Below are 18058 nucleotides of genomic sequence, written 5' to 3'. Positions count from 1 at the left end.
TCACTGAAAGTTTAACAACCTCCTTGAAAGTCAGTTGGGAAAGGTAACCAATCGAACAGAACCATATGAACTCTGCCGTTATCAGTTGAGGACCCTACGCTTTCACTTAAAGAAAGGGTTTGAAATATGACACCACTGCACATAACCAACAGGATAGGAACTGTAGATTTTTAGAGCTCTAAAGGGTCGATCATTTAGTTCGATTCCTCCTTAGGAATGAGAAACTGAGTCAGAGGGAAAGGAAATGACCTTCCAAAGAGCATCAAGGGGGTGGAAAAATTGGGCTGGGATTCAGGTCTCCCGATGTTCAATTTGGGCCCTAAAAGTGCCTTGGACATTAAAAGTTATAACTATGCCTAAAAATAAAGTGGTAATTTGAAACAAAATCGGTTTTGTTTCAGAATTGTTACTCTTTCAGAGAGAAAAAAGTATCTACTCCTGAGGAAGTAGAATGTTGGCTTAAATAAACCCTCCTTCTCAACCCTTTTCGTTAATAATTGAACATTTAAATGTCAAAGATGATTTGAGTATTCAGAGGAAAAACTAACATGAAAGAAGCAGGTTTGAACCAAAATGTCTTTTATTTGAATACTGAATACATTCAGTTAGGACATAAGAGTGTGCTAAGAATAAAATTTTTTAAAGAAAAAAATAGCACTGGCAGCAATACAATTAAAATGGAAAAAGCATAATTTCTAATAATTTCAAATATAACACAAATGACAAATAGATACATTAGCATTCTGTGAACTCCACTTAAGAATTCCTTTATGTGACAAGTTGTAGTTTCAGCTTACTTGAGACATGAGTATTTGGAATTTTCAAAAAATATCAAATATATAAAAAATAGACACAACAAATGGAAGAGTGTATCATGATTCATTAGACACTTTTAATGAAAATAGTGCTTGACAATTAGAAAACAGTTAAAATTTTTGCTTTAGAAAAAAACTACCTCAAACTAATGTTCATATTAGAGGTGACAGTGCTATTTGTGTTTCTAGCATTCCATATTGAAGTTTATCTTTTAAATACGAAAAAAGTGCTCTGCCCATTACAGCAGGATGATATGAACTTAGTTTTCTGTTCCTCCAGATGCTCAGAGCAGCAACAAGACAAGTCTCAGGATCATCATCAGGCTGGATTTAAAATACAACAAAGACAAAGGGAGAGTCACTTTTATCTGGCATAAGACAGCAAGGGCCATGCACTCGCCTACCCGGTAGTGTTACTAATCCTTGGCTTGGGGCTCTCCCAGCTCAACCCCTTGGAGGATTAAAACATCCCAGACATAACTGAATTAGCCACTTTAAAATGCTCACTAAATGAATAAGGAAAAATCAGAACCTGCTGTCCTGAAAATCTTGGATGAGGGTTTATAAGAGAAAGGTTTGGGAAGAAACAAACTTTCAAAAGCTAGTAAAATAAAGCAACTTGAAAAAATAATCGAGGACCAACTTGGGGCAGTTACTAATTCAATCTTAGCTACTTTCTATTAACTGAGGCCTTCTTCTGGATCCATAAACCCTACTTCTTTTTTTCTTTTTTTTTCTTTCTTTTTTCTGATGGAGTCTCACTCTGCCACCCAGGCTGGAGTGTAGTGACACAGTCTTGGCTCACTGCAACCTCCACCTCCTGAGCTCAAGCAATTCTCCTGCCTCAGCCTCCCAAGTAGCTGGGATTACAGGTGCCCACCACCACACTCGGCTAATTTTTGTAGAGATGGGGTTTTGCCATGTTGGCTAGGCTGGTCTTGAACTCTTGACCTCAAGTGATCCACCCGCCTCAGCCTTCCAAAGTGCTGGGATCACAGGCATGAGCCACTGCACCCAGCCCATAAACCCTACTTCTGATTCTTCCCACAACCAAGTATCACTTTTAGAACAGGGCTATAACTGGAAAGCTGTCTTTTGTAATCCACTCCTCCTCCCCTCCCTGAAACATAATACATAGTCACACTAGAAAATTATACACAAAAGTAGAAAGAGGAACATTACAATTATTCATCACACTATCACCCACAGAAAAACACTACTAACAGTTTGAAATATTTCCTTCCTGTTTTTTTATACACAAACATTTTTTTAATCACACTATATTTGGTTGTTTTGATCCTGTTTTTATACCTTATTATGTCACTAAGATTTTCCAATGCCAACAAATCATTTTTGAAAACATAAAAATGTAATGCTCATTCAATATTCCATTAAATGGACAAAACATTTTTTCAAACATCTCCTTACTGGTGAACTGTTAGGTTGTTCCTAATTTTTCAGTCTATTGTGTTTTCTCTAGAAATAAAGTTACAATGAACATCAGTCTTTGTGCACATCTCACTGCTTTGGAATAAATTCCAAAAAGTGAAAATGTCTATCAAAGGAAATAAACATGTTTATGGCTTTCAACATATAAAGCCAGCTTTCTGGAGAAATTTTTAAAATGTTATCTCTAAATTTTTATTTGGTAATATGCTTAATCTCATGGATAGAATTACTGGATCAAATTAAGAGAAACTTGAGGCCCTCTGTTTATCTTTTAAAAAATATTAAAACTTCTTTCTTAAAAACTCTTAAAAATATTAAATTTCTCTCCCTTAAAAACTTGAAATAACTGTATCACATTGTCACTCTGTCAAACTCTCTAAAAGGGACTGAGTATTAGATTTAAATGAACACATTTACTGTTGCAGATGGGTGAATCTTGAGGAAAAATGAGGCTGAGTTTAGCTCTTTCTTCTGAAAAAGGCAAGTATGCCTATGTGACCAGATACTACAGCAACACTATGCGTATCCAATAAGAATGTTCATGGGTACATCAATATCAAAGACCCACTGAATCCATGCTATCTCAAGGTTTTTACTGTCATGCTTATTATAACAAAAAGGACTTTGATCTTTCAAATTAAAATTGATGTTTCCCCAAAATTCAGCACTTCAAAACAACCGCAGAGGAAAGTATTGATCAAAATAGTTTTACTTACCTTAAACCTGCAACCAGACCAGCAGGCATTATTTTCTTGGACCTCTTAAATCTCACACCCATTATGGTAGCCAGGAAGAAAGCTGTAACTGAAAACCAAACTAATTCATGAACCAGAGTTTCAAACATGTTATCAATGCTTGTGGGAAAACAGTGGGTACCATTTAAAGCTTTCTAACATTATAACTATTATGGATAGGTACTGAGTTGCCATTGTCTTGAAAAGATAAAGTGCTCTATTAAAACACCTCATGGTCGGGCCAGTGGCTTACGCCTATAATCCCAGCACTCTGGGAGGCAGAGGTGGGTGGATCACCTGATGTCGGGAGTTTGAGGGCAGTCTGACCAACATGGAGAAACCTCGTCTCTACTAAAAATAGAAAAAAAATTAGCAGGGCATGGTGGCACATGCCAGTAATCCCAGCTACTCGGGAGGCTGAGGCAGGAGAATTGCTTGAACTGGGGAGGCAGAGGTTGTGGTGAACTGAGATCATGCCATTGCACTCCAGACTGGGCAACAAGAGCGAAACTCCATCTCAAAAAAACAAAAAACAAACAAACAAAAAAACACTTCATCATCTACCTTGTCGAAAAGGTTTCTGGGTAAACAAACATGTTAAAATCCATTCCTGAAATATCTTCAAAAGAGAAAGACTTTGTTGTTGTTGTTGTTGTTGTTGTTGAGACAGAGTCTTGCTCTGTCACCCAGGCTGGAGTACAGTGGCGTGATCTCAGCTCACAGCAACCTCTGCCTCCCGGGTTCAAGCAATTCTGCCTCAGCCTCCCAAGTAGCTGAGATTACAGCCATGTACAACCACATCCAGCTAATTTTTGTATTTTTAGTAGAGACAGGGTCTTGCTATGTTGGCTAGGCTGGTCTTGAACTCCTGGCCTCAAGTGATCCACCGGCCTCAGCCTCCCAAAGTGCTGAGATTACAGGCATGAGCCACCACGCCTAGCTAAGAAAGTCTTTTTCTAACCTAAATTTCTATTCAAAGAACACTCCTCGAAGGCTAGCACTGAGCTTTATTCAACTTCCCTCAGAAACGCTAAGTAGCACACTTGGACCCACAGGAGACACTCATTAATGTTCAGTTAACTGAATATAAAGAAAATAGTTCATGTGTCTTTTACAAGTAAGATCTGATTAATAAAAAAAAATACTAAAAGAAGGCTGATTGGTTTTGTTTTGTAGCATTCCATTTTGGAGAATTTGATGCCTGAAACTAAATAATAGTCTAAGCAATAGTATTTTATTCAGAAGCATCATGTCAGCCTTTTTGGAGCTGTATCTATGAAGGGAGAGGTAGTTTTATGTAAGATATTAGGACATCAATGCCACAATTTAAAAACGGCTTTCAAAGAAAAACTGTTTATTGATATAAAAAATAAAATGACTGACAATAAATACTTGTGAACTATTTAAATGCATATCAATAAAAATCCTAATATCACTATATCTGGCTGACACATCTAACACAACCTCATTACTAAAAATATCCCTAGTCCCTTATAAAAATAACTAAAGAAAAAAAAACCCAAATCTCTCTCTCTCCTTCAAATATAGAACAATTTTGTCTTCATTTATATTTTTTTCCATACACGACCAAGGCACTTTGAATAATAAATCAACTAGAGAAAATATCCTTGGTATAGTTTTCTAAACCTTCACTGTGTATCTCTTTCAAGTGAGATGAAAGTCAAGTGTCCTGGTGACTTTAAACACACAGGTTTCCATTTTTTCTGTGGATATTCTCCCATTAAGCTTAACAAGGGAAGAAGCTAAAAAAGCGTCAGCCTTGCTTTTTTAGGTTAAGTCTTAAGGCAGTGCAGAATCTAAAAGATGTTTGTGAATTAAATGAAATAATGCAAGGCTGTCTCTTTTTTAGTTATTTTCATAGCAATGTAAAAACTATGCTAAATATGCATTTAGGAGAGTTAGCAGAAAATCTGAAAACAATTCCTTGCTTTTCCTAATTCAATTTTTCTAGTAACAAGGTTTTATAGAAATATTCTTCTGAGTTGGAAGGCCTGGTAGCAGCAGTACCATCTTTTTTTTTTTTTTTTTTTTTTTTTTTGAGACGGAGTCTCGCTCTGTCGCCCAGGCTGGAGTGCAGTGGCACAATCTCGGCTCACTGCAAGCCCCGCCTCCCGGGTTCAGGCCATTCTCCTGCCTCAGCCTCCCGAGTAGCTGGGACTACAGGCGCCCGCCACCACGCCCGGCTAATTTTTTGTATTTTTAGTAGAGACAGGGTTTCACTGTGTTAGCCAGGATGGTCTCGATCTCCTGACCTCGTGATCCACCCGCCTCTGCCTCCCAAAGTGCTGGGATTACAGGCGTGAGCCACCGCGCCCGGCCGAGTACCATCATTTTTTATCAGGTCTTTCTAGAAAGGAGTAAGTGTTGTATTCAGCCTCAACACAGGCATATGGCCATTTGCCATTTGACTAAATATGCTCTAGTATATCTAGCATAGGGTATCAAAAAGATCATCTCCAATGTTTCAGTCTCTGTAACCAGGTAAAATGCCTTACTTACACAGTGACACTTTTACATCTCGTTTGTCATTGGAGACACGGTAAGCTCCATAGCCAGCCAAACATCCAACAAAAAGACCAGCAATCAAAGACAGAACACCACCTGGGAGGGGAAAAAAATATGAGATCACAAAGAGAATCCCAAAATGAAAGGAATTCATTCCATTACTTCTAGTATGATACAGGCACCTTCAAATGTATTCCTACTTGGGCACAGTAACTGGACAAAGCCAGATTAAGAATAGGCCTCTTCATGGATACTTTCTAGGAGATGACTGTTTCCTGCTGAACCCAAATACAAGGCAGAGGAGCCCTGAGGGCGCAGCAGTGCAGCGGGGTTAGATGTCACTTGGGGAAATAAGAAAACCTGCCTTGTGCTGGTGGCTTGGACATTGATTGCATGATCTTGGGCAATTATTTAACTTCCTTAAGCCCTTCTTTTTTAATTTTTCCTATTCTCTTTGCCTCCTTTTTGTGATGAGGTTGTGATGATAAAAACTAAGATGCAAAGGTATTTTTAGTTTATAGAGGTAAAGACAGAAGTGCTATACAAACCAAACAATGGTTCCATCCTGAATAATTAACAAACCTTCAAGTCTCAAGATGTCAGGACTCAAGGACTAATAGAGGCCCTACCAAGAAAGACGAAGAATCAGAATACTGACCCCAGCTACCCAGTCCCTATCCCATGCACTCACCCCACCAGTACACTCCCAGCCCCCAACCCACACACCCACCCCAGAGCACTGTGGCAAACACCAAGCACTTTCTGTGCACTGGACAGTGGGTTACATGCCAGTGACACTATGAATAAGACACACACAATCCTTGCTTCATAGAACTCACCCTATTTAGAATCTGTTAGGTTAAAATCCCTGGGGGGTAGGGTCAAAGTATCTCATTTTTAAAATATCCATTGGAAATTCAAATGTGCAGCCAGGGTTAAGAACCACTGCAGCACATGCATACACACACAACACACACACACACACACACACACAAACACACACACACAACACACACACAAAACACATACAACACACAAACACACACACACGACACACACACACACACCGGAGCAGCATCCTGAATGAGAAGACAAACACGCTAGGTTCTAGTCCTAATTCTTTCACTTGCTGGCTAAAGGACTCTGGCTAAGTCACTTCGCCTCTCTAAGTTTTAGCAGTTGTAAAACAGGGTTAATCATCCATGCCATATATATATATATATATATTTATATTTATAAATATATATATTTATAAATATATATATTTATAAATATATATATTTATAAATATAATGGCTTAGAATGTTACAGTTGGAGATAATGTTAAATTACACATTGTTTCCCCCAAAAGCTATTCTTCAAACACAGTAAGATGATCTTTTAAAAACATACATCTGGACAGGTCACTCTCCTAATTAAAAACCCTTAGTGCTTCCCAAAGCTCTTGGGAAAAATAATCCAGTTTGCTATATTGTGGGAACCCTGGCCTTCTTTCAGTTCTCTGAGTATACCAAACTCTATTCGTCATGGCTTTCAGACATACTGTTCCTTGTGCAGACTGCTTGTCTCTGCACTGTTCACTCGGCCAAGCGTAGCTCACCTTCGGATGTCTGCTTAAGTGTTGTCTTCTCCAACCCACCATTCTGAACGAGGGCCCCCATCATAGTCTTCCACTATTCCTGATCATATGTTTATATGCTGTTCATGGATTGAATGTCAGTCTGCCCTTACTCACTTGTGAGCGATTGCTGTTTCCCCAGGGCGAGACACAGGGCCAGGTACATAGGAGCACTTGATAAATACTGATTTAATGCATCCCTGTTATGTATGGGTCATGTTCAAGCAGAAGATACCAGATAAGGATATTAAGGAGATTAAAACACTTTCTGAAATGCACAACTAGGTGACCATTAAGGTGTCTTCTCACCTAGAGATTCTATGATGCTCTTTTCTGTATACCCTGAAGATTTATTTACTGTTAGGATCACTCCACCCCACCCTCCCCACCACCACCATACATGCACACTTAAGTATGTGGAGAAAGTGGCAGTGTCTACACTTCAGTCTTGATGAGATCAGACAGCAAACAGCAGGGGCAGGCTCACCAGTAGCAAGAACCAGGAAGGTTCTTGAGACATTTCATCTTGCCTGAGGAAGGTGGCAGGACTGTGGGCTGTTTTACAAGAAAGCCACGCTGGTGGAAGGAAGCAAAGATCCTGAGAACAAGCTCAGTGCCCCATAGTGGGGGCGACAAGAAAAGCAGCTCTAAGCTCTTTCCTTCCCACTTCCTGGGATGCCTGATCTGGGTGGGGCAGTCTTGGAAGAGGAGTTTTAAAAGGAGTTGAAAGATGCATCTGGGAGCTTCCCTGCAGGTGCTCTTGTGGTCCTCCGAATAGCAGCCTGCCCAGCAAGCGCACCTGCACCTCTCTGGAGGGATTGCTGTGTCAGTGCCCTTCCCTTCAACTGGAGTAGGAAGGTGTAAGATCTGGTTCAGCCCTAGTGTGGGACAAGGCAGGGAATGCCATCTGGCCCTCTTTCACTCTGGGCACTCGGTGTTACCTGGCCTAGGAAGAGCCTCCATATCATAGCATCTTCTTGGTCATCCACCTCTCTGGAGACCTACCTGGGAGGAGGGGTGAGCCCAGGCAAGCACAGTGCTCAGCATCCTGTGTCCCGCCACTGGCTGCCCTCTCTCCCCACTGTACCCCCAACAAAATAAAAATCTATCAGCTTCTCCGTTTAACCCAACTTGTGTCTCACAGCTGGTCTAGTTTAGGATTTGGATACATCTGTGTCCTCCCACCAAACACCATTTCGACATCACATCTTTCACCCACCCAAGATTATTCTCAATAACTGTCCCGTAGAAGGGTCTCCTGGCCCAGCTACACAGGACTCATACCTAGGGAAGCTCTAAGTCAAAGGAAAGTTAACTCACTTTACACACACATTCTAAGACATTCAAGCCACTGGCAGCTTAGAACATAATACAAAACTAGAGTACAAAACTAGAAAAAGGTATTATGCCTCATGGCTCACAGACCTCCCACTGGCAGGGCAGTAGCAGCAGAAAAAAACAAAAATATTAAAACTTTATTCTATGCCAGGCACCATGTGAATGTGTACCATGCAACATCTTATTTAATCCTAACAGATTAATTTACAGGTGAGGAACTGAGGCCCAGATGTTGAAACACCTCACCTGAGTATCAGTGCTAGTAAGTGGCAGCATCAAGACTGCAATGCAGGAATGCTTGATTCTGTGGCCCATGCTTTTAACCCACATTATACTACAAAGTGAGCTTCCTTGTGAACCCATAATACCCTTGGGGGCTTCCAGGATCACTTAGTGGGGGGCTCTTGCAGGAGGCCAAGGAACCATATTGTGCAGGTGGACAACAAGCCCTTGAAATCAGAGACCTCACAGCTAATGTAATTTGATTTGTTCCCACCAGCTGGTAAACAATGAAGAGATGTGAGTTAGAATAAAATGATTCCTTACACACACACACACACACACACACAAACTCTATCTCTCTCCCCGCTGTCTTTCTACCTCTCATAAAGGCAGGCAAAAATGCCCAGATGTTCTTTTCTGTTCTGTAATAGAAGTTATTTAGACATTGTCTTTGACAATGAAAATTTTTTTTAAAAAACAATCTTATCAGCATTTTAAACTGAGTCCTTTTTAAAGTAGATTGTGAAACATCAACCTCTGAGTAGTTGGTTTACAGGTCTTACTTTGGTGCCATCATCTTTTTTTTTTTCCTTCAAATACATATCTCTAATACATACATTAAGACAGAAACAATGAACAAAAATCCAAGGTGAATTACAGGCTTTAAGGAATCGTAGATGACGGTCAATTCTACCTGCCAGCACCCCAGCTACAAGAGCTATACTGTGCTTCTGGTCTTTGACTTCTTAGCAGCCTTTAAGGAAGGAAGCTAACTGGTAACCATGCAGACCTGGCTTTTTCACTCAAATTCAAGTCAACCACTGCCAAAAATATAATACCCTTTGAAATAAAAAACTTCATTTAAAAAATTTCATGAAAATGTAAGAGACAGTTTGTCAGAAAGATTATTAAAGGTTATATATATATATATATGAAACATAACTAGGAGACATCATGACTATAAATGATTCTAAAATAAAAGTAAAATAAAAAAATTTGACCTTTCCTTTTTCTCCATGAAAACCCTTTAATTGATTACCTGAGTTTCCGTTTCCCTCCCCCGCCCTTTTGGACAAAGGTGAAGAGACAACTTTGGATATGATAACTGAATATTTAATATTTAACAATGTTTTCATTGCAACACACAGGATCAATATAACTCAGTTTTTTGGTACCACGATTATGTAAAGCAAAAAAAAAAAAACCTCATTTAATAATAAGCAGTGGTCCTGAAGGAGATTAAATCAATTAACTATGCAACTGATAATGAAGTGAAGTGAGAGTTTTGTGGTGGAAGAGAGGCCCAGAACCCCAACGCTGGAACACTCTGTCGTGCCCAGTCCCACAGAAGCCTCTTCCTTTCATGAGTCCCTTCCAAGACACGCTGGTCTTCAGCCACCTCTAAGGCATCTTTAGCTTCTCATCCTACTTACAGAGCTTCAGATGACCTAGCACAACCTCCAAACTCCCACTAATTCCCTTTCATGAAAATTTGGGTTAGGCTTACCTCTCCGCTTATATCCAAAAATGCTTCCAAATGTCACGAGGGCTGCATAACCAAAACCGATCAGGTCCATTGGCAAGGTTGCAATTCTAAAGCAAGGGGGAAAGGACAAATTATACAAAATAAAAAGCTTTGGGGAGGGAATGTATCTAAAAATGATATGCTTATATGGTTTGGCTGTGTGTCCCCACCCAAATTTCATATTGAATTGTGATCCTGAGTGTTGGAGGTGGGGCCTGGTGGGAGGTGATTGGATCATGGGGGTGGTTTCTAATGGTTTAGCATCATCCCCCTAGTGCTGTTCCATGATCTAAAGTTCTCACGAGATCTGGATGTTTGAAAGCATATAGCACCTCCCCCTTCACGCCCTCTCCCCCTCCTGTCACCACGTGAAGACATGCTTGCTTCCCCTTTGCCTTCCACCATGACTATAAGTTTCCTGAGGCTTCCCCAGCCACGCCTCCTGTACAGCCTGTGGAAGGTGAGTTGATTAAACCACTTTTCTTCATAAATTACCGAGTCTCAGGTAGTTCTTTAGAGCAGTGTGAGAATGACTAATACAAAGGCATTCTACAGAATTACAGAAATTAATTTCTCTAATCTACTAAAGAAAGGGAAGTTCGGCCAGGCATGGTGCTCACGCCTGTAATCCTAGTACTTTGGAAGATCAAGGCAGGCAGATGGCTTAAGCCCAGGAGTTTGAGACCAATCTGAGCAACATGGCAAAACCCCATCTCTAGTAAAAATACAAAAAATTAGCTGGGTGTGATGGCATGCACCTGTGGTCCCAGCTACTCAGGATGCTGAGTTGGGAGGATTGTTTGAGCCCGGGAGGTTGAGGTTGCAATGAGCCATGATTGTGCCACTGTACTCCAGCCTGGATGACAGAGTGAGACCCTGTCTCAAGGGAAAAAAGAGGTTCAGACTTCACCTCTTCCAACCCTCTACTTTCCCCTTCATCCTCATCACTGTTAAGCACACTCTGGGGGATACCTCAAGCTGATTCTCCTCTGCCTGTCTTCAAGATCTGCCATACTCTCAGCTGTTCAATTGTTTCCACTTCCCCAAATAAAACTTCTGCTCTGGTCAGCCAGGTCTCTTCACTGAACTGTGACACTACAATCTTCACTTTTCACTTCCATGCCTGAAATGTCCTCCCTCCCTGTCCACCTCCAAAAGCCCGACTATCCCCTGTATGCCACCTCCCTTTGAACCTTCTCCCCTGACTTCTACCCTTATTAATTACCTCCTAATTTCCTTGACTCTAGTCTGTACTATCAAAGTGATCTGGAGCAAATGGCTTCTTCCTCGTCTAAATTCCTTAACTTCCACAACTCCATCTTATAATTCTTTCATGTCTGTACAGATATTAGTCCTCTCATTCTTTACAGATGGATGTCTGTAAATCTGTAAATTAGTAAGTCTGTAAATGTAAAACTGTAAATTAGTTTAATTCAGTTTAAACAATGGCTTTGTCATTAGTTTCCTTGCAAGATAGCTTTTCTGTGGTAGCAGAGACATCCACACTTAATCAATGGCAAATCACTAAAGAATACAATATAGCCCCAGCATGAAGTTAAATGGATGACAATGACATCCTACTGTGCATCATAGCAGCAGCTGAAACATACCCAGTGGTGAGAAGTTCCACTGAAACCCTGCCCACAATTCTCTCAGATGCAGTAGATAGTGTGCCAGCCACAGGCTAGAGATGTGGCCACTAGGCCTCGGACCATGCCCCTCCCTCACCCTCAACTCTCCCTGAAAGTTAGGAGAATACATTATAAGAGTTCCGGAGTTCTTTACAGCTTTTTAAGTTCTAAGACCCCCAGTGGTGCCTTTATTTCTGAGCTTTCTCACATCTATATTTCCTCCACAGGGAAGGTAATTATCTTTGTAAATGTGAGGAATGGTACATGAGATTCCTTGCATATTTTTACAATTTTCTCATTGCTTATCATTTAGGTTAATGGGCCTTTTATCTCCCATTATCAATTGGTAATAAATTAATGTAGAACAGAAAAAGGGGCCAAGCGAGGTGGCTCATGCCTGTAATCCCAGCACTTTGGAAGGCAGAGGCTGGTGGATCACTTGAGGTCAGGAGTTTGAGACCAGCCCGGTCAACATGGTGAAACCCCGTCTCTACTAAATATACAACAAATTACCCGGGCGTGGCATGGTGGTGCATGTCTGTAATCCCAGCTACTCAGGAGGCTGAGACTGGAAAATCCCTTGAACCCGCGAGGCAGAGGTTGCAGTGAACTGTGATCGTGCCACTGCACTCCAGCCTGGGCGTCTCAAAAAAAAAAAAAGAAGAAGAAGAAGAAGAATTTTGAGCTGATCTCAGAGTCATCCAGTAGAACTTACTATGAGGAAGGGTATGGGGGAGGGAATCTGAGGCACAGGAGATGACAGCACCAAAAAGGAGGCAACACTGAAAAATGCTCAGCATCTGCAGGAAGGAGAATTAAAACAGGAGAGCTCATCTGTGGCCGAGAAGTGGTACAGTAGAATGTAGCATGTAGGCAGAACCTGGGTCCAAAAACCGTTTGCTGACTGAATGATGGCTAAACAAATAATAATAAGAGAGGTTATAATGTTTTTGAGCAATTACTATGTGCTAGGTGCCATTCTAAGGCATTCTAGGTGCCTTACATGTATCAACTCATGTAATCATGACCACACCCTGTGGTATGTACTATCATGATTATCCTCATTTTCCAGATGAGGAAAGTGGCGCACAGAGAATGCAAGCAATGCCTGAAGGTTATACAGCAAAACAAAGATTTCTGACTTAGGGAAGTCTCAGTCCTAACCTCTATGCAACATCACCTCTGATAACTGAGTTAGCTGCTGAAAAAAGTGAATATGTAAACCAAACATGTTCTTCAGAGTTTTCAATTCTGGATCAATCACATGCTCTTCATAGCTTAAAGTTGTGACCACAGGGCACTGTGTTCCATCTGGTAACTTACAATGTTCAGCCCCATGAACTTCTCATGTTTGGTCCTACTTGCTATCTTTCTAAAGGAGCTAACCATATGCTATAAAGTATGCTTATCTTCAAACCTGATACCACTACTTACTAGCTGTGGAACCTCAATAACTCAGTTTCTCCATCTTTAAAATAGGGATAACAAAAATATCTACCTTATAGGATTGTTCTGAAAATTAAATGAGTTAATACTGTAAAGCACTTAAAACAGTGCCTTGCACATACTGAGCACTCAACAAATATTAGCTGCTCCAATAATAATGATTATTCTTCTCATTCACCCTTACACCTATTTTAAGCTTGACATGTGTAAGGCTATTACTATTTCAGCACACTGAGAAAACTGAGGTAGGGTGAATTTGTAATTTAGTTAATGAATCATACCATAGTATTATAACATATATTTGTACTCAATTCAACTTAACAGCTATTTATTTAGCATTTTCTTTAGGCAAGGCAGCAGGAAGCAATGGTAAGTGCTAAGACATGGCCATGGTCCTCCAGGAACTATGGTAAAACAGAGCTGTAGAAGGCAGATGTGTGAATGAGCCCTAAGAGGAGAGGTGTGGGTACCATAACAAGGAGTGGCACCCAGCAAGGACTGCAAGCCTAAGGACACCAAGATAAGACAGGGTCCCAGCTGGGACCTTGGAGAGATGTTGTGCCAAACCCCTATTAACCTCAATAAGGAAGGCAACAGGTTCAAGAGGCCAAAAGAGACCCATTAGGGGCTTACAAACAGAGGAGGGAGTCCAGTGTTGGTGAGCTGGGCAGGAAAACAACCGCTTGCAAACATCATGCAATTTATGCAGCATTTTCACTTAACACCCTCCCCTCAATGACCTCCACCTGGCAACCTTGATTTAACTCAAAATTCAAGGCCTCAATTCCCCGTATGGCCCCTGTTCTACGGGACAGGTGGGGCAGGGGCTCAGATGTTCTTCACAGACAAGAAACAAATCTCTGGGTTGGGCAGGCCTCTGTTCCCTAGTTCACAAAACACATTCAGGTTCATCTGCCACACAGGGTCATTCTAAGGGTATGCTTTAATTATTGCTGTCAGGTGCATTTACCCTACAGGAGAGCATGAGTAAGTCAAGTGAAGAGGGTGCAGGGAAGGGTGTTCCTGGCAGAAGGGAGCGCACGTGCAAGGCCCTAATGGCACAAAAAAGCATGTTCTCAAAATGAAAAGTGCAAGGGGCTTGTGAAAAGAGAGGGTGCTGGTGAGAAAGACAAGGCCGTACACCCACATAAGCCCCGTAAAGGGAGTCTGGTTCCGTCCTAAGGGGAATGAAGGATCACTGAAGGGAGCCTCACAATCAGATTTAAATTCCAGCAAGCACTTCCCAGTTGCAGTAGTGAAGATGGGTTGTGAAGTGAGGCAGGGAGATAAATCGGGAAGCTGTTGCAGTAAAGTAAGCAAGAGCTTTGTTGATAACGGTAGGCTTATCTAGAGAAATGGCAATGAGAATGGAGAGAAGGTGGACAGATTTCAGTAGTTCAGGAGGTAGAATCAGCAGAATTGAATTCGAGGCGGGAAGGGAAAGTCAGGGGTGAATCAGAGATGACTCACCCCTAGGTATCTGGCTTAGACCATTAGCAGAAGTAGGGAGTCGGGGAGCCTCATGCTATTCCCTGAGACAGAGAACATGGGAACAGCAGCAGGTGTGTGGCGGAGGGGGAAGAGGGAGGTGGCTAGGAATGATGGGACGTGTTTGGAATGTATTCAGTCTGAGACGCCCAACACACAGTCCGGAAAACACCCTTACATACAGACCTGAAGCTTATGAGAGTTCTTTCATTATCAGTTGTAACTTCTAGACCTAATTTTCTCCTAAAGCCAAGTAGCTGTTGTGAAAGATTAATTCCACTCCATCCTGAGCCCCCCAGCTCTTCCTGCGATCTTCTCTTGAGGACCCATACCCTTTTACTTGGTTGGGATTCTCTCAACTCTCAGCCAGCCAAGCTCCTTGAAGGCAAACCAAGGTTCAGTTTATCTTTGTCCTCCTCACAGCACCAAGAATCCTGCCATGCACAAGGCAGGTACTTAAAATACTTGTTAAATGAATAAATGAGTGAGCGAACCAAAGGAACAGCTTCTGCCTGAAGACATTCTGTAACTGACCTACGCAATACAGCTTTATTGCCAGGAAACAGGCAGCCCCTTAATCTCCTTAGTGAACTGACTGTTGTTCTAAAGAGGCAAAATAAATCTACTCCTAATGCTTGCAAGAAGATTCTGTTCTCACAGAGAATATTCAGACAAAAGAATCACCTTTTCCATGACGGAGCCATGTGGCCAGGCCAGAAGCACACATTAAAGCCAGAAGCTGTGTTAACATGGAAGGGATGAGGTGTGAGAGGATGTGCACAGCACATCACACGCTCTCATCACAAATGCGATGCTCAAGCCTTGGAAGGCCTAAAACGCATCTTGGATGCAATGCAGCAAAACGATTTACCATACCAGGTGCAAAACAAGGTGACAGGGGACAGCCTCGCTGCCCACCCCAAATCCTCCAAAATTTGGAGAACTAAGAGATTTTCGGTAAACTGTTATATAAAAAGCATTTTCATATGCTAAAGATATAACAATTACCTACCCCTGAGCTCTTGGAGGGCACAAAAGGCACATTTTCAAGTGGGGTCTGGGTGGTGCTGAGAAGGTTAAAATCCTGCCAAGCATTTTACAATGATCCATGAGCCCACCCCACCACCCCAGCGCCAGGAAGGTAGGAGGCAGGATAGGTGGGATATTTAGGGATACCAGAAGGCAGAAACTCGGGAGGAGGAGAAAAATGATACCGCGGAGGTAAGACCGATGCCCTGCAAAATCCCCTCAGGGTCCTCTGCATCATCGTTTGCTGTACAGGTTTGGCGCGGGGGAGGGGATGCCCGCTAAGCAACGCCCCTTATATTTCTGCGGTTTTGTAAGAAAATTCAGAACAGGAAGGTCTCCATTGCGGGATGCACAGCTCACCTGCAGCCCCAAGCCTTCACTGCAGCTGAAAAGACAGAAGTCTGAGGCCAGCTGCCGCCAAGCGCGGTACCTGGAGTCCGGAAGCAGGCTCCGCACCAGCACTGTCCCACTGGGCGCCCCACCGTCTCGCGCTGAGCAGAGGCCGCTCCCTCCTGGAGACGCCCTCCCTGCCGCGCGCATGCGCTATGTCCCTTCTCGCCTTGCAGGGCTCCGCCCGGTCCACGCCCTCCGGCTGAATCGGGGCGGCCTGTAGGCCAGGCAGCCAGGAGACTCTATGCTGCAACATCGCGGCGGCAGCGGGACTCGTTGCTCCGTCTATCCTGCCTTCCGCCCTGTCCTGGAGCCAGGGCTGGGGTTTGCTGCCTCCCGCCTGACGGAGCGGGACTGGCAGGAAGCGTGTTTGCAAGAAGCCAAAATTACAGAAGGGGAAGATTTTTTTTTTTTTTTGGTTATACTTTAGGTTTTAGGGTACATGTGCGCCATGTGCAGGTTAGTTACATATGTATACATGTGCCATGCTGGTGCGCTGCACCCACTAACTCGTCATCTAGCATTAGGTATATCTCCCAATGCTATCCCTCCCCCCTCCCCCCCCCCCAACAGTCCCCAGAGTGTGATGATCCCAGAAGGGGAAGATTTTTAAGTTAACTCCATTCATCTTTCAAGGGACATTTCCAGAACCTCTAAAAGGCAACCCGAGGTCTTCTACACACCCTCCAGCAGATTGTCCCCACTGTCAGTGGAGGGAGCTAAGGTTCAGTGAGGTCAAGTGACTTAGTCGTCCTAGGTCAAAATCCAAGTTTGCCTGGTGTCAAAGCCCAAGCACCCTTCATTACACTATGGGATCATCTAGATGTGGTTGGGAGATCAGGATCCTAGTTTTAAACTTCAGGCCCAGGATTTGCTGGGCTTAGATATCTACTGGGAAAGGCATAGAATTCCAGAGTTGGAAAGCACTTAAAACCTTGCCTAATCCAGGGCAATCCGCTCAATCCCAACAACGAAACTTAAATTGACCTTTTTTTTTTTTTTTTTTTTTAAATACAGGATCTCAGTCGGTCGCCCAGGCTGGAGTGCAGTGGCACCATCCCGGCTCACTGCAACTTCTGCCTCCTGCCTCCTGGGTTCAAGCGATTCTCCAGCCTCAACCTCCCAAGTAGCTGGGATTACAGGTGTGTGCCACCTCACCCAACTAATTCTTTATTTCTTTTTTTTTTTTTGTAGAGACAGGGTTTCACTATGTTGCCCAGGATGGTCTCGAACTCCTGAGCTCAAAGCAATCCTCCCACCTCTGCCTCCCAAAGTGCTGGGATTACAGTTTAAATTGACTTTAAATTATGCCTCTCTGTAGCAACTTATCATCTCATTCTTCTGCCTTTTTGATTGAATACAGAACTCCAACCCTCTTCCTTATGTAACAGCCCTTCGGAGATTTGAAGAAGGCTGTCATAGTGAAGTAGCTCTAGAGGTTCTGTGTCACTGAGAATTACAGCGGAATTCCTCAGAATAAAAAAGGAAACTCAAAAATTAAATCTTGTGAAGTTTGTTTGCTACATCTATTCTTTGTGCATAAAAGTGCTTCAGGGAAGTAATATAACTACATCTAACTTATGAAAGTCTAAGTTGGTCCTGGGGAATTAATAAAATTCCTGAAGATTCACAGAAGAGTTGATGGCAAGGCATTGGAATGTGGCGTGAAGAAAGTGATAGCCTGAAATTTGGTTCTGAGTTCTCTCAGCACTCCTTTCCATCCCCTTCTATGCCCATCCTTACCCCAGCCCCCTCCCCTTCTCTCCTCACACTCTCAGAACACTTACCCTATTTGGAATAAAACTAAAATCCTCTTGGAATACTTCAGTATCTTCATCTGATGTGAC

General features: G+C 42.4%; 2 protein-coding genes across 3 annotated transcripts in view; one reads left to right on the top strand and one right to left on the bottom strand.

Annotated features, from left to right (window-relative positions):
* Window positions 1–17703, top strand: part of LOC129038944 (glutathione S-transferase-like) — a 32095-nt gene extending 14392 nt beyond the window's left edge. For both annotated transcript variants that reach the window (XR_008503261.1, XR_008503260.1), the window contains exons 6-7: window positions 17229–17353; window positions 17575–17703. The gene's annotated coding sequence lies outside the window, so the exon portion shown is untranslated. The remainder of the gene's footprint in view (window positions 1–17228; window positions 17354–17574) is intronic.
* On the bottom strand, window positions 563–16529 carry TMEM14A (transmembrane protein 14A). Its single transcript, XM_054492487.2, has 5 exons — window positions 16182–16529; window positions 10210–10295; window positions 5519–5620; window positions 2981–3068; window positions 563–1139 (listed from the first exon to the last, which is right to left on the bottom strand). Exons 2-5 carry the CDS (start codon window positions 10277–10279, stop codon window positions 1100–1102), a joined length of 300 nt encoding a protein of 99 aa, XP_054348462.1. The 5' UTR covers window positions 10280–10295; window positions 16182–16529; the 3' UTR covers window positions 563–1099.
* Window positions 17704–18058: the final 355 nt, after the last annotated feature.

The sequence above is a fragment of the Pongo pygmaeus genome, chromosome 5 (assembly GCF_028885625.2).
Source record: "Pongo pygmaeus isolate AG05252 chromosome 5, NHGRI_mPonPyg2-v2.0_pri, whole genome shotgun sequence".
NCBI lineage: Eukaryota > Metazoa > Chordata > Mammalia > Primates > Hominidae > Pongo > Pongo pygmaeus.
This window is presented reverse-complemented; position numbering and strand designations above follow the sequence as displayed.